This window comes from Mixophyes fleayi, chromosome 3 (assembly GCF_038048845.1).
Source record: "Mixophyes fleayi isolate aMixFle1 chromosome 3, aMixFle1.hap1, whole genome shotgun sequence".
Classification (NCBI taxonomy): domain Eukaryota; kingdom Metazoa; phylum Chordata; class Amphibia; order Anura; family Limnodynastidae; genus Mixophyes; species Mixophyes fleayi.
Genome location: NC_134404.1, coordinates 96,345,450 through 96,359,067, shown reverse-complemented (window position 1 = coordinate 96,359,067; position 13,618 = coordinate 96,345,450). Strand labels below are relative to the sequence as shown.

The 13,618-nt window shown below is 41.1% G+C and overlaps 2 protein-coding genes across 3 annotated transcripts in view; one reads left to right on the top strand and one right to left on the bottom strand.

Moving 5' to 3' along the window:
• GMPS (guanine monophosphate synthase) overlaps nucleotides 1-414 on the bottom strand; it is a 29,951-nt gene extending 29,537 nt beyond the window's left edge. Inside the window, exon 1 of one of the 2 annotated variants that reach the window (XM_075202030.1) lies at nucleotides 269-414. In XM_075202030.1, the coding sequence (XP_075058131.1) occupies nucleotides 269-295 (27 nt within the window). In that variant the 5' untranslated portion in view covers nucleotides 296-414. The remainder of the gene's footprint in view (nucleotides 1-268) is intronic. The other variant, XM_075202032.1, reaches the window with a different exon arrangement.
• Nucleotides 415-826: 412 nt separating this feature from the next.
• Nucleotides 827-13,618, top strand: part of SLC33A1 (solute carrier family 33 member 1) — a 31,879-nt gene continuing 19,087 nt past the window's right edge. Inside the window, exons 1-3 of the mRNA XM_075202029.1 lie at nucleotides 827-933; nucleotides 3,458-4,230; nucleotides 5,337-5,527. Of these exons, the coding sequence (XP_075058130.1) occupies nucleotides 3,504-4,230; nucleotides 5,337-5,527 (918 nt within the window). The 5' untranslated portion in view covers nucleotides 827-933; nucleotides 3,458-3,503. The remainder of the gene's footprint in view (nucleotides 934-3,457; nucleotides 4,231-5,336; nucleotides 5,528-13,618) is intronic.

Genomic DNA, 13,618 nt, shown 5'->3' with positions numbered 1-13,618 from the left:
CTTATCTAGGTATTATGGGGTGTCGGGTACAACTCCAATAATAAAAAAGGCTTGTCATCTACTGCCATGGTGTCTCCCACAGGGTGAGAAGACAGCAGTAAGCCGGGGTAAGATGGCTCTACCACAGTGCCCCGGCCTCTTCTCTCTGGCTATACATCTGTCAGCAGATATAAGACAAGGCCTCAGCTGGTGGGCTTCTGAGCCCCTGCCCACTGATACCATCCTATGCACCCCTCCTTTGCTTTTCATGCCCTGCACAGTAACTGACCTTGGAGTCTCCGTTACACAGAGCCATGGGTGGCCGCAGGGTGAGCGGCAGGTCGGGGGGGATGGCTGTGTAGGAGCTCGGCTTTGGCGCCGGACAGAATGGTGGTGGCGAGTGTGTGATCCTCAGTCTCCCCGCCTCCTGCTTTTCGTCCACCAGGTGGAACCCTGGAGCAATTGCAATGGGATCCTCTACTGAGGCATGAGACGCCATCTTAAACTCGGGAGCGTCCTACCATTGAATTTCGATCAGATATTGATTAAAGCTCAGGCTACATTCAGAGTAACACACATACAAGGACGTCAAGGTACTGGGTTACCACTATAATTGACACTGTAATCCACACAGCACTCAGTTATTGTTGGCTGGGTTTACGTCATAATAACGATTAATTGTGCAAATCGGGAGCAGGTCACAAATGGGCATTTTGCCCTTACCAAACATGGCTTACGCGGCGTCTTGTCAAGTTTTGCGTGTCAGGCCTCGCTTCTAGAACAACCAACGCTGCATTGGGGAGTTACTTGTTCCTGTGGTAAACGTGTCCCTCCAACAACAAAACAGATAGTAATTAGTTCCGGACAGGTTGCAGGATGAGGAAATTGTTCTAGGGCGGACAAAATTTGTTAGATGGCCGGTAAAAGATGGTAGTGCTGAGCTGTCATATAAAGGTAAGACAGTGTGGATGTGAGTTCTTCTCCTCAGAGCGTTTGATTTGTACGCGGGGTCTTAATCATTATAAAAAGCGATTAGGCTGCAAGTTATATGCCATGTGTTACATACACCGCCACACACCAGGTAGCTCTTCATACACGCAACCATACTATAGCCCGGAACACATGGGGTCATACGTAACAAATAATAGTATCATACTTAACATAAAGCTGCATCACCTACGCAACAAGTCTCAATTTTACATTAAGCGCATCAATAACTAGTTCCACCTGTCATTACTTTGTGCTGTAAATACTGAGTATGTGGCACTTCTATGTTCCTATAGATTGTTTCACAGCAGGATCCTCTTACAGCAAGGGTCAGGGAACTTTTTTTTATCTTTTACCCCAAAATATATTTAGATACGCCGACGTTACCCCCTTGATTTGAAAGGAAGCAAATTATATATTATTAATTACTGGAATTCAAAATTTTATTGAATCCATTTAAAATTTCTTTGAAAGCTTCAACTTCAAAACTTCAGGTTGTGGATAAATGATGTTGCTTCATTTTTGATACAAGAGCATCAATATTGGGGCATTTTGATGTCAGAGCAAATTGGATATAGTCTTCAGCGTCCAATCGGTTTCTCTGCTTTGTTTTTAATGTTCGTTAGAGTGGAAAATCCTTGTTCACAGAGGTAGGTTGTTGCAAAAGGCAGCAACTTTTTGACTGCCTCCTCATGGGCAATTGTGAATGCCTTTGCAGCTGTTGACATCCAAAAATATGACAGATCTGCTTTGTTTTCAAATGCAATACATGCTACATTATTGCATTGAAGTTCAAGAAGTGCCTCTGCCAACCCTTGAGGCTCTTCTGGTACAACAGCAATTTCACATTTAAAGGGGCCTGCAATCCAACTGACAGCATATGAATCGGCAGCATTACCCCCAGGAATTTCATTTTTACCCCATTTGGGATAATTTACCCCTGTTCCCTGACCACTGTCTTCCAGCTTCCTCTCTGTCAATATCTAGTCTTGTTTTATTACTGTTTGGTCCCAATTGTAAGATCTACATAGTATGCTGATGCTATATACATAAATGTTAATAATAATGCATGTTAAGCCCTCGGTCATATGTCACACCAAATTGCTAAACAGGATACACCTCAGTTACATACATTCGTAATTGGTCATTTGCAATTCGTTACATAACCTTTAAAGATTAACACATGTTTTTGGTGTTTAAAATGTAATTCTTATTTAATTCTAACATTTATTAAATGTAGTTGCTATAATGAACAAAAAACACATTGATTAATTTTAGATTCCAAGATTCCACTACTTTATTTTACTTGTTTAGAGACATCAGTGATCTTGTTAAGCTACTGTTATACGTAGCAACATGTATATATGTATGGCTTCTATGTGTCCTGTTTTTCCACTTAAAGTTTACCTCACATTGATTATATTTCTATAATTCAATCTCTTCATGCATCTGTGTTAGTTGGATATATGTGAATAGTATTCTATAACTGGTTTAATTTGTCAACTAAATAGTTGTATGAGCTGAATTTGGAGGCCGCATTAAGCTTGGTCACTTTGGGTGCCTTGTTAATTTGCAAATTATAAGAGACTTTCATATATGTAGCCTGCCCCAATATGTATCTTTATTATTGTTGATTTGTAAGATGCCATATTTCTCTGCAGCATCGGATACATAAATCAAGGACAGTTAAGATAGACAATATAAATGCAGACATGAAAATAAAGGGTAGGGAGTCCTGCTCATGAGGGAGTTTAAATTCTAATTGGAAAAGGGCACAGCTGAAACAAGATGGGCGGGTATGACTCAGAATGGAGATTGGGGCAGTTGTGAGGGTAGTTTAGGGGGAGAGTAAGGTAAGCTCTAATAAAGAGATGGGGGTTCAGAGATCATTTAAATCTGGTAGAGTCTGATTAGGCATGGTAGTGAATTCCATAAGTGGGTAGCAGCACATGAGAAGTTATATAGGAGGGGACTGGGAGACATGGGATCTGAGGAATAAAGCATATGGCTGAATCACCTGTGAGTATATTAAACTAATGAATATAATCAGTGTATAGAGCATTACAGTCATAGCCTGTCAATTTAAACATAAATGTGCCGTGACACATCAATTAAGAAACGCATACTAACGCAAGGAGGCAATACTGAGTTCACATCTTGTTACTTTAAAGCTGCTTTAAATGCACTTTAATCGCCTTCATTTAAATTGTGTGCATAGTTAAAACATGTTAAAGGAAAGATCATATTGTACCTAATTAGTCGTTAAAGACTATGTGGTAGGTGATGCCTTTACCAAAAGTAAAGTTAATATGATTTTGAAAAAGCTTCTTGACACTGATGTACACGTAGAGTGCATGAAATTGATATTCATTACCCAAATTTTGTTGGTGTTTGCCATTGTACAGTGTGCTCAAGGTTTTTTTGTATTGCATTATTAATAGTTAATATATATTTACTGCATTATATGCTCCTTCCTTGTTCCCTGCCTTAGAGTTAATATTTCCACAATTACAAAGGAAGAAAAGAAAGAAACAGAAATGACACTCACTCAGAAGGACAGCAGGCAACGTCGTCAGCACTATCAATATGCAGCTTTGAACAGTAATGACCACAACTGTCAGGATGTACTGGAGGAAGGAGAGAATGAGACATTATTACAGGACTCGGAAGTTCCTGCGCACAGAGGACTTTCAGGTCTCCATGGGGAGCTTGGGAATATTCTTTTGTTGCTCTTCTTATACATTTTGCAGGGAATTCCTTTGGGACTGGCAGGGAGTATTCCGTTAATCCTCCAGAGCAAAAATGTTAGTTATACGGACCAAGCCATTTTCAGCTTTGTCTTTTGGCCTTTCAGCCTGAAGCTGCTCTGGGCACCACTTGTAGACTCTCTATATATTAAGAAGTTTGGCCGCAGGAAATCTTGGTTGGTGCCTACACAGTACTTGTTAGGATTGTTTATGATTTACCTATCATTTACAGTAGATGATCTCTTGGGTGGAGATCATGGACCTCAAATGTTTGCTTTAACTGCTACTTTTTTCCTGTTTGAATTCTTGGCTGCCACTCAGGACGTTGCTGTGGATGGCTGGGCTCTCACTATGCTATCTAGACAAAATGTAGGCTATGCTTCAACGTGCAACTCTGTGGGACAGACTGCTGGATACTTCATGGGGAATGTTCTGTTTCTAGCACTTGAATCCGCAGACTTCTGCAACAAGTATTTAAGATCTACGCCACAGCCTAAGGGACTTGTCACACTTCCAGGTAGATGTTTATTACTTTGTGTTACGTGTGTGTGTGTGTTTGTATGTATAAGAACATTTCTTCTGAATGATTACTTCTTTAAAACTGATGTTCACTTTGGGTCACCCCTCTTCCCATGACGCACTTTAGTTGGGATTTCAATACTAGTAGCTATTTGGGATGGGGGCAGTAGATAAAGAAGCGGCGTTGTCCCAAAATGGACAGCCTGTTAAAGAGTCATCCTTCTCATGATTTTGAAGGAGAACTAAAGTTAAAAAACAAACAAACTGTGTAATATAAAGTAATTATAGGGACAATTAATACCTTAATAGGTGATAAATAATGTACATAATTGATGCATCTACACTGCCTCCCATGTAATATTAGAGGGATGCCCACACATACCTGCCATTCGATCATTTGCCTAGTGACAAGATCACTGTAAAGTTTGGTTGCACACATGGGTGGAAAAATACAACTGTTTTCCCAACTGCCAAGGGTTATGGAGCACTGTGCACCTTATAAATCAACAATAACTAAATAAAACCTTTTGTCACCAAGGGCTAGATTTACTAAACTGCGGGTTTGAAAAAGTGAAGATGTTGCCTATAGAAACCAATCAGATTCTAGCTTTCATTTATTTAGTACATTCTACAAAATGACAGCTAGAATCTGATTGGTTGCTATAGGCAACATCCCCACTTTATCAAACCCGCAGTTTAGTAAATATACCCCTAAGACTTTGCTGCTGGATCATTTCCAGACCACATCGGGGCCTTCCGTGTTATTGGAAGATATTATTTTAGAAGTCACAATGGGAGATAGCAGACTAATTACTGGAGAAAGTACATGTTTCCTGGTCATACTACATATTGAGAATTCCCCAACAAAGAGTGTCAATAGAGGGCTGTTAATTTTCTTTTGATAACGTTTACTGTACAGCAATTGTTTGTCTGCCCACAGCATAACAATTCTTCGTTCATCTCTAGGTTTCCTCCTCCAATAACAAATTGTTCACAAAGGAACCTGAATCCCCAAAGTATGTAGTTTCTTAATGGAACTTCGTAAACAAAAATGTGAGAAGCTATACATAGCTAATATTTAAATCGTGGTGTTTGTTTTTCCAGAGTTCTTGTTCTTCTGGGGAGCAGTATTTCTAATAACCACAACTTTAGTGGCACTGCTGAAAAAAGAAAACCAGAGTGGAAGAGCTAGCAGAGAAGAGACAGAGAGTGTGAAAGAGGCGTACAGCCTCCTCGTGAGCATAGTGAGGATGCCTGCAGTCCTAAAATTCTGTGTTATGATCTTAACTGCTAAAGTAAGTGCACTGCTTGTATTTCTACATTGTATTCTTTTAGTGATATTAATTATTGATAATACCTGTCATATTGTGTCTGTTTTTTCCCTTTGGAGAGGGGGGGATGTTACATTTGGTTTGTTATTTTAAAAAACAAACAAATAAATAACTTTTGACGACTGCAACTGAATCTCTGAGTACTGTGGCTGAAAAGTACAAAATTAATATGAGACTTTTACCATGCCTCTTCCTCCTTCCCTTTTATTCTTTCTCTCTTACTGCTCTTCCTGTGTTTTGTCTCAGTGGAGGTATTTGCTTTTATATCCTATTGTCAACACCAAGAATATAAAAGGTTTATTTACATAATTGCACACACAGCAGTCCAATACATAAGGAAATTGTCATACAGACTTATGCAAGGGTGTTTTAATGAAACTAGTAAAACCACCGGAGATCCACCCCTAGAACATCCTGTACATGGGGGAAACTCAACCCCACTGAGACCCTGCTTTTGATTTTGTGGCACCTGGGGAATTTTAAATCCAGGGGGGTCACAGCAGTCTTTGTGTTGAGGAGGCTGATCATACAAACCAAGCAGGATCATCAGATCAACTTCTCTGATACAGTTTTGCTCTGGACCTCCATTCTTACTGTGCAACCTCTGGAGATCATAGCACCGGAGTCACCACAGGAGAGCGGCAGGGTTCTGGTGGCTGGTGGACCCTCCTGATTTTTCTAGATGAGGCAGAGAGGCTAGCATTGTTTTAAGAATACACTTATTGGAGTTCTCCTTTAAAAGAAATGTCAACTAAAAGTTTGAAGCTAACACAAAGGGGCCAATTACTACTTGAACCTCACAGTCATGTTTCTACACACATTATTGGCAATTATGGAAATGCTAAGTTTGCAAATGTTTGCTCTCATTGCTATGAGACGTGTTCAAAAATGAGCAAAGATCATTACCTATATTTATGTGTTCTCATACATAGCCATGAGGTTAGTACAGAACTTTGGGGCTTCTTGAATCGCCCCCTAAGAATGAGAACCATGCTATGCCACACAATACTAATAAAGGGTTATTCATTTTTGTATTTCAAATATTTTACTGAGTAATTTAAAAAAAAAACAACGGACGTCTTTCAATAACAAATTTATACAATATATTTTAAAAATATTACCGGCAACAGAAAAGAAATAGCAGTTATTTTAATACAGTGTGGTTCATTAATGAAATGTAACAGCCAATCAGATTCTGTCAGGTTTTTTAGTACAATTTCGAAAATGAAAGCAGTTATCTGGTTGCTATGGGTTACAGAATTTACCTGTGCAATTGTTTTAATACATGTGACCTGCTTGTAAATTAAAATATTTTTTGGCTGGCGTTCTGGTTTCACTTTCATTGGAGAAGCAGTTTGTCAGTTTGCATCCATTTTTATAAGAACATTACAGAGATATAGATAGATTCAATTTACTGAATATTTGCAGAAAAGTAAAGTGAAAATAATCCCTGATTAATAAATCGGGTGTATTTTTTGTGTAATAACAAAAACAACATTTGTTTGTACTCTATTGGATAATTGCTTAGTTAACAAGTTTTTGTGCCATCCATTTGTGCCATCCAGGTTCAGGAAACTAATGGTAAGTAACAGGGCTGTGCCTAAGCTGCTGGAGCCCATCTAGAGCTTTCTTCTCTTTCTTATTTTTTGTCTTTTACATTTTTGTTTTTTCTGCATCCGGCAGGCGGGCTAGGGGGGTATGGCTGCACACTGCTCGCACTCAAGGGCGGACCCAGAGGGAATCTAGAATCTAACTGCGATGCACTCAGGAGGCGGGATCATGCCACAGGGTTCATGTTGGGGGTCAGGAGGGCTAGTTGCAAAGGACACTGGTAGTTGTAGTTTGTAGTTACAATGCCAATGTGAGGTGTGTAACATGTAGTCATGCAGTGTAATGTACAGGGGGTATGTGCAATGCTCTGGCTTCTAACCCCAAACGCCTTTTTAACACATTTAAATCTCTTCTCAATCCTCCCACCCCAAATCCTCAGTCTACTATCAGTGCCCAGGATCTTGCTTCCTACTTCAAGGACAAGATTGATAAAATCAGACTAGAAATAGTATCCTTTTCCTCGACAAGCAATCAGCTCAATTCCTTCCCACTACCCTCTGACACCCTCTCTTCATTTGACCCCACAAATGAAGGGGACATTTCTACTCTTCTTATTTTCCTACTCTACCTCCTGTCCTCTTGATCCTATTCCCTCGCCAATTGGTAGATCCCTGTCTCCTCTACTCATTTCACCTTTAACTAGAATCTGCAATCTCTCGCTCTCTATTGGCATCTTTCCATCATTATACAAGCACGCAGTGATTACTCATATTCTGAAAAAACAAGATTCCGACCCAAACTCTCTCTCAAATTACCGTCCCATCTCTCAGCTCCCTTGCCCCTCCAAGCTTCTAGAGAGAATTGTCTACACTCGCCTCACACGCTTCCTTTCTGCAAAGAACCTGTTGGATCCTCTTCAGTCAGGCTTTTGTTCTCAACACTCCACAGAGACTGCGTTGAATAAGGTTGTCAATGATCTGATCACTGCTAAAACTAAACGCCATTACTCTCTCCTAATTCTCCTGGATCTGTCGGCTGCATTTGACACTGTTGACCATTCTCTTCTCATACAAACGCTGCAATCCCTAGGTCTTCAAGACACTGTTCTATCCTGGTTCTCATCCTACCTTTCTAATCGCTCTTTCACTGTTAATTTCTCTGGGTCCACCTCTGCTCCACTTCCTTTATCAGTTGGAGTACCGCAAGGCTCAGTGCTAGGTCCTCTGCTGTTCTCTATTTATACCGCTTCTCTTGGAAATCTAATAAGTTCCTTTGGATTTCAGTATCATCTCTATGCGGATGAGACACAAATTTAACTATCCTCTCCTGATCTCTCGACATCTGTGTTGTCCCGTGTAACTGACTGTCTTTCTGCCATTTCATCTTGGATGTCCTCTCGCCAACTCAAACTTTCTAAAACAGAGTTAATAATATTCCCACCCACCAACAAGTGCATACCTGACATTTCTATCTCTGTTGATAACATGAACGTAAACCCCACCTCTTAAGCTCGTTGCCTAGGTGGGATCTTTGACTCAGAACTATCCTTTGTTTCCCACATCAACTCTATATCTAAATCATGTTACGTACATCTAAAAAACATTTCCAGAATACGCGCATATCTTACGCAAGACACTGCAAAAACCTTAATTCATGCATTTATCATCTTCCGCATTGACTATTGCAATTCCCTCCTTACTGGTCTTCCCCAAAACAGAGTCAAACCCCTACAATCTATTTTGCACGCAGCAGAAAGATTGATTTTCCATGCAAATTGTTATTCCTCTGCTGAATCGCTCTGTATGTCTCTACACTGTTTTCTACCGAATCCAATATAAAATACTTTTACTAACCTACAAGGTCATCAACAAAGCTGCACCAACATACATCTCCTCTCTTGTCTCAAAATATCTCCCAACTCGCCATCTCCGTTCTGCACAAGATCTGCATCTCTCATCCACCCTCATTACATCCTCCCATTCCCGGTTACAGGACTTTTTTCAGGCTGCACCCACTCTATGGAATTCACTCCCACGCACAATAAGTCTCTTCTCTGGTCTACAAAATTTCAAGCGTTCTCTGAAAACCCACCTCTTCAGACAAGCTTATAATATTCCTCAAACACCCTCGGAATCTCACTAGATTACCCTATTACAACCTGTTACACAATTTCACACAAGACAACTACCCCTTGACCAACATTGTTGTGTGACGGGATCATTTAGCTTATGAATCACTTTTACCTTTGCAGTCTCGCTGGACCAAAATGCAAAATGTAAACTTAACCTCATATATCAGACTCTCATTGTCCCATAGATTGTAAGCTTGAGAACAGGACCTTCTCACCTCTTTGTCTGTTTTATCCAGTTTGTTTATTAGTTTACTGTGTTTGCCCCAATTGTAAAGCGCTACGGAATATGTTGGCGCTATATAAATAAATGATGATGTAATCTATAGGGGGTCTGTGCAATGTGTAGGCATGCTGTGTAGTATATAGGGGGTCTGCAATGTGTAGGCATGCAGTGTAATGTATAGGGGGTCTGTGCAATTTGTATGCATGCAGTGTAATATATAGGGGGTCTGTGCAATGTATAGGCATGCAGTGTAATATATAGGGGGTCTGTGCAATGTGTAGGCATGCAGTGTAATATATAGGGGGTCTGTGCAATGTGTAGGCATGCAGTGTAATATATAGGGGGTCTGTGCAATGTGTAGGCATGCAGTGTAATATATAGGGGGTCTGTGCAATTTGTATGCATGCAGTGTACCTGAGCGATCCACATTTTTGTGTGTATTTTAGCAAGGAGTTGTAGTCAAGTCGTCTCCGTTAGCATATCCCCATAATAAATAGCATGTAAGGGGCGGGTCCTGAGGTGAGTGTTGTCTGACAGCTGTCACTGTGTAAGTAGGAGAAGAACAACACACATGACATGGAGACGTGTAGTAAGGCTCATGTTTTCTATGATGATGAAATCCTGTATGACACAAGAGTTCTCTATGTGTAAGGATTGCCTCATGCTTTGTTGTGTGCACGTTCAGCACCACTCTTAGTGCTTTTAGCCTTAGACAATACAATTAATATCCTGAGAATGGTATACGACCTATATTTCAGTTATATCTGTATTACAACTATTTAACATGATGTTTTGTTGGAATGTTGGCTACAGGTGTTACTATACATGATGTGTCTGGGAAAGGCATGAGTTCCATATTGTGTGGCAGTCACAATGCTGAATGCTATTCAGATGGGGCTGGTACATGTTATTTGATTATAGCCCTATGACATAACACATTTTCATATATTTTATTGGCTATATGTAACCACATTAGGCAAATAATATCCCAACGGTTTTCATCATACTATTAATTCTGTTGCTGGTGCATTGGTAAAAGAGCTTGGGCTCCGTTCTTTTGTTTACACTCCAGACTAAAAGTTGTCAGGCCTCCCCTGTCAGTCATCCAGAAACTATCTTCCCTGTGAGCTTATACAGACTGTGTAATAAATGCGTGTTATATTATTATTTTTTGGGAATATATAATTTATATTTATTTGAACAAGTTTACAAATATATAACATCAGCAAGGAATTGCATAAATGAAGTAGTACAAGAATATAGAAGATTGCAGTGGTTACAACATTTATGATTACGTTATAAGTATGAGGAAGCGATACACAAATGTTGCAATGGCGTATACAGTTCACAGAGGAGAAACTTGGAGGTATGGGTAGACAAACAGGGTATTGAGGGGGCAGAGAGTGGGGCGGTATCAGAGGGAGGCGCAAGGGTAGGTGGATTCATCCATGTTCGCGGAGACGTGGGGCTGATATATTTAGTCACTTATCTCAAATAGAGAGTAGCGTATGAGGTTTAAATAGGAGAATGTCAAACGGTAGATAGGGGCGGTTCTGCTCCGTAAAAAGAAGTCCTAGGGGTCCACACGGCATGGAATTGTATTGGAGTATCGTTAAGAGTGGCAGTTACACTTTCCAAGCGGTATGATGACCAGATATTATTATTAATTATTATTAATATTTATTTATAAGGTGCTACAAGGCATCCGCAGCACCGTACAGAGACAAACAAAATCACAATACAATGGGAGACAGCACAGTACAGTAAACACAGCAACTCAGTACGCTCAATGCACAGCTAGAGAGGGCGGGGAAGGGGGAGGGAGGATCCGAAAATGACGGGGCCCAAGAAGGGGGGCGCGGAAGACAGGGAGACCCCCAGGGGGGAGGAGGGAGCGAAAGTGGACGTGGGGTGGAGGACCTTTGAGGAGGAGGGCTAAGTAGCTGAAGAGCAGAGTTAGAAGTGGTGGAAACAGGAGGAGAGATGGCCCTGCTCAGAGGAGCGTACAATCTAAGGGCGTATAATCTAAGATAGAGTTTATTGTCGCAGTAAGCGAGGGTGGGATCGAGCTCTTCCAGTGCGATGCAATCAGGCAGTTGGCCGCGTTCAATATATGTCTAATTAATTAGTTTTTGGGTTGGGCGAGGTACATTAGGGATTGGTCTAGGGAGTATTGAAAAGAGAGATGTATCACGCATTAGAATATGTGTAATGGAGGTTATCAACCTATGAACCTGTTGCCAGTGCGTTTTATATTATTATGTATTTCTTATGTACTGTGTGATCTGTGTTGTGTACCAATACATTCTCCAAACAGGCCCCAAAATTCCAGACAGGAAACGACAAGCAGTTTGTGAAAGCTGCAATAACAGGTTGGAGAGAACAACACACCCCACACCACAGTCAAATAACAGCCTCGTCCTTTAGTCCGCTACCTTTGTTTCCCAATATCTCTTGTTCTCTCTCTTTTTTCCTCTTTCTTCTTCTTACCCTCTTCCTTGCTGTTCTCTATCTGTAACCTTGCTCAATGTCCTGTCCATCCCCTGCAGTGTGTTAGCTTTCATCTTACTCGCCTCCCCCAGCGTGGCCATGTCCTGACATAATGTGGCCATGTCCCTTTGTGGCAGACCACAAACTCTCTCCTAATTATCTAAAGCGGAGGTCCAAGCATATGCTGGACCAGTGGTTTGTTTATTTTCTGTAGTGCAGGGGCTTATGTTCTCTGAGGTCCCAGCAACCACAAATTCATGCAGCAATCCAAGGACTAGTTTGGCTCCAGGAGCAGATCTGTTTAGTCATTTTTGAATATGGCACTGTATCATGGAGTCAGCAACTCCATGCAATGGAATGGAGCCTGAGTCCAGAACCCTAACAGCCGAAGGGCACCCGCACTAGGTAAGCCCCTAAAGGTGCTGAATTATATCTACATATTATTGATAGTTCTGTAGCAATGTCAGGTCATCAGTACTCTGGTAAAACCTGTTCAACAGGTAGACAACAGGATGCATGAAAAGCTTGCGGAACCTGTGACGAGCCTAAATTGTTCTGTGGGCCGTATCCATGCTTTATGTCTTTAAATTCCATCTACAAGTCTGAAAAAGAAACTTCCAATACTGACCAGTCCCCTGGAACAGTCTGTGCACCTCTTTACTTGTACCGAAGGTGCTTTTATTTATGTTGTGAACAGAATGGCATCCTCTGCTATTGCAGCTCTCTATTATCGAAAGAGAGTGGTTTGCGCAGTCACTAGAGTGGCGAGTCGGGCTCTATGCTTGGTATAGGGGACTTCCAAGCCTAAGTGGGTACACTGGGAAGTCTAAAGTCAACTCAGGTGTGAATGTTGCAGTTCTCTGTTTGGACCTATATCTCTCCATACTGTGCCATTTTGGCGGAACTTCCAGTGTCCATATCTCATAGTTGAATTTCTAGTTTGTTCTCTTTAAAACAAAACAAAAAAAAATATGCAAGTGTAGCTCCTTATTTTATACGGTTATTGTATAACATAAGAAACAGGGGGTCTATTTTAGAGAGAGTTGGTGCAGCCCTATAATATTGAACAGCCAAGCAAGCGCTGCTGCAGCAGATCTCCTTTATTGGAGACGGATAGCAACACAGCCAGTTATGAGGTGCGCTTTCTTAGTGGAGGTGCCATTTTCTATGCAGTTGTGTCGTTTTCCCTCGTGCTATTCTCCCTCATTTGGTATCGTTTGCTCACAAGGCAGCCTGTAAGGCTACACGCTTTGGTTGCTCCACACTGTCCTACCTTCATCAGCCTTGAGTACTGCGTGTGAGTGGCTCTTGTAGCTAGATTGACTGTTTTTTACTATAAAACCGTGGGATTACATGGAAATGTTTGATCTTTGTTTAAATGGTGACGTCTTACATTCCTGTTTCTTCTCTGGTGTCGTCTTGTGTCTTCACACTAGGTGTAAGATAGATACAGCATGGTGAACAAAGGGATTTCCAAGCATTTTCTTTTAGACAGTCTGGGGCTATAAAGGCCCCGACTTGGGCTAAGTCGCTGATGTCATCCAGAGCCAAACTCACTTGTGTACTATTTAAGACCACGGAGGTAGATGTATGTTTTCTTTCTCTACACTCAACACACATACCTGCTTCACAGCTAGTGCTAACCACTTGCGAGTTTCCC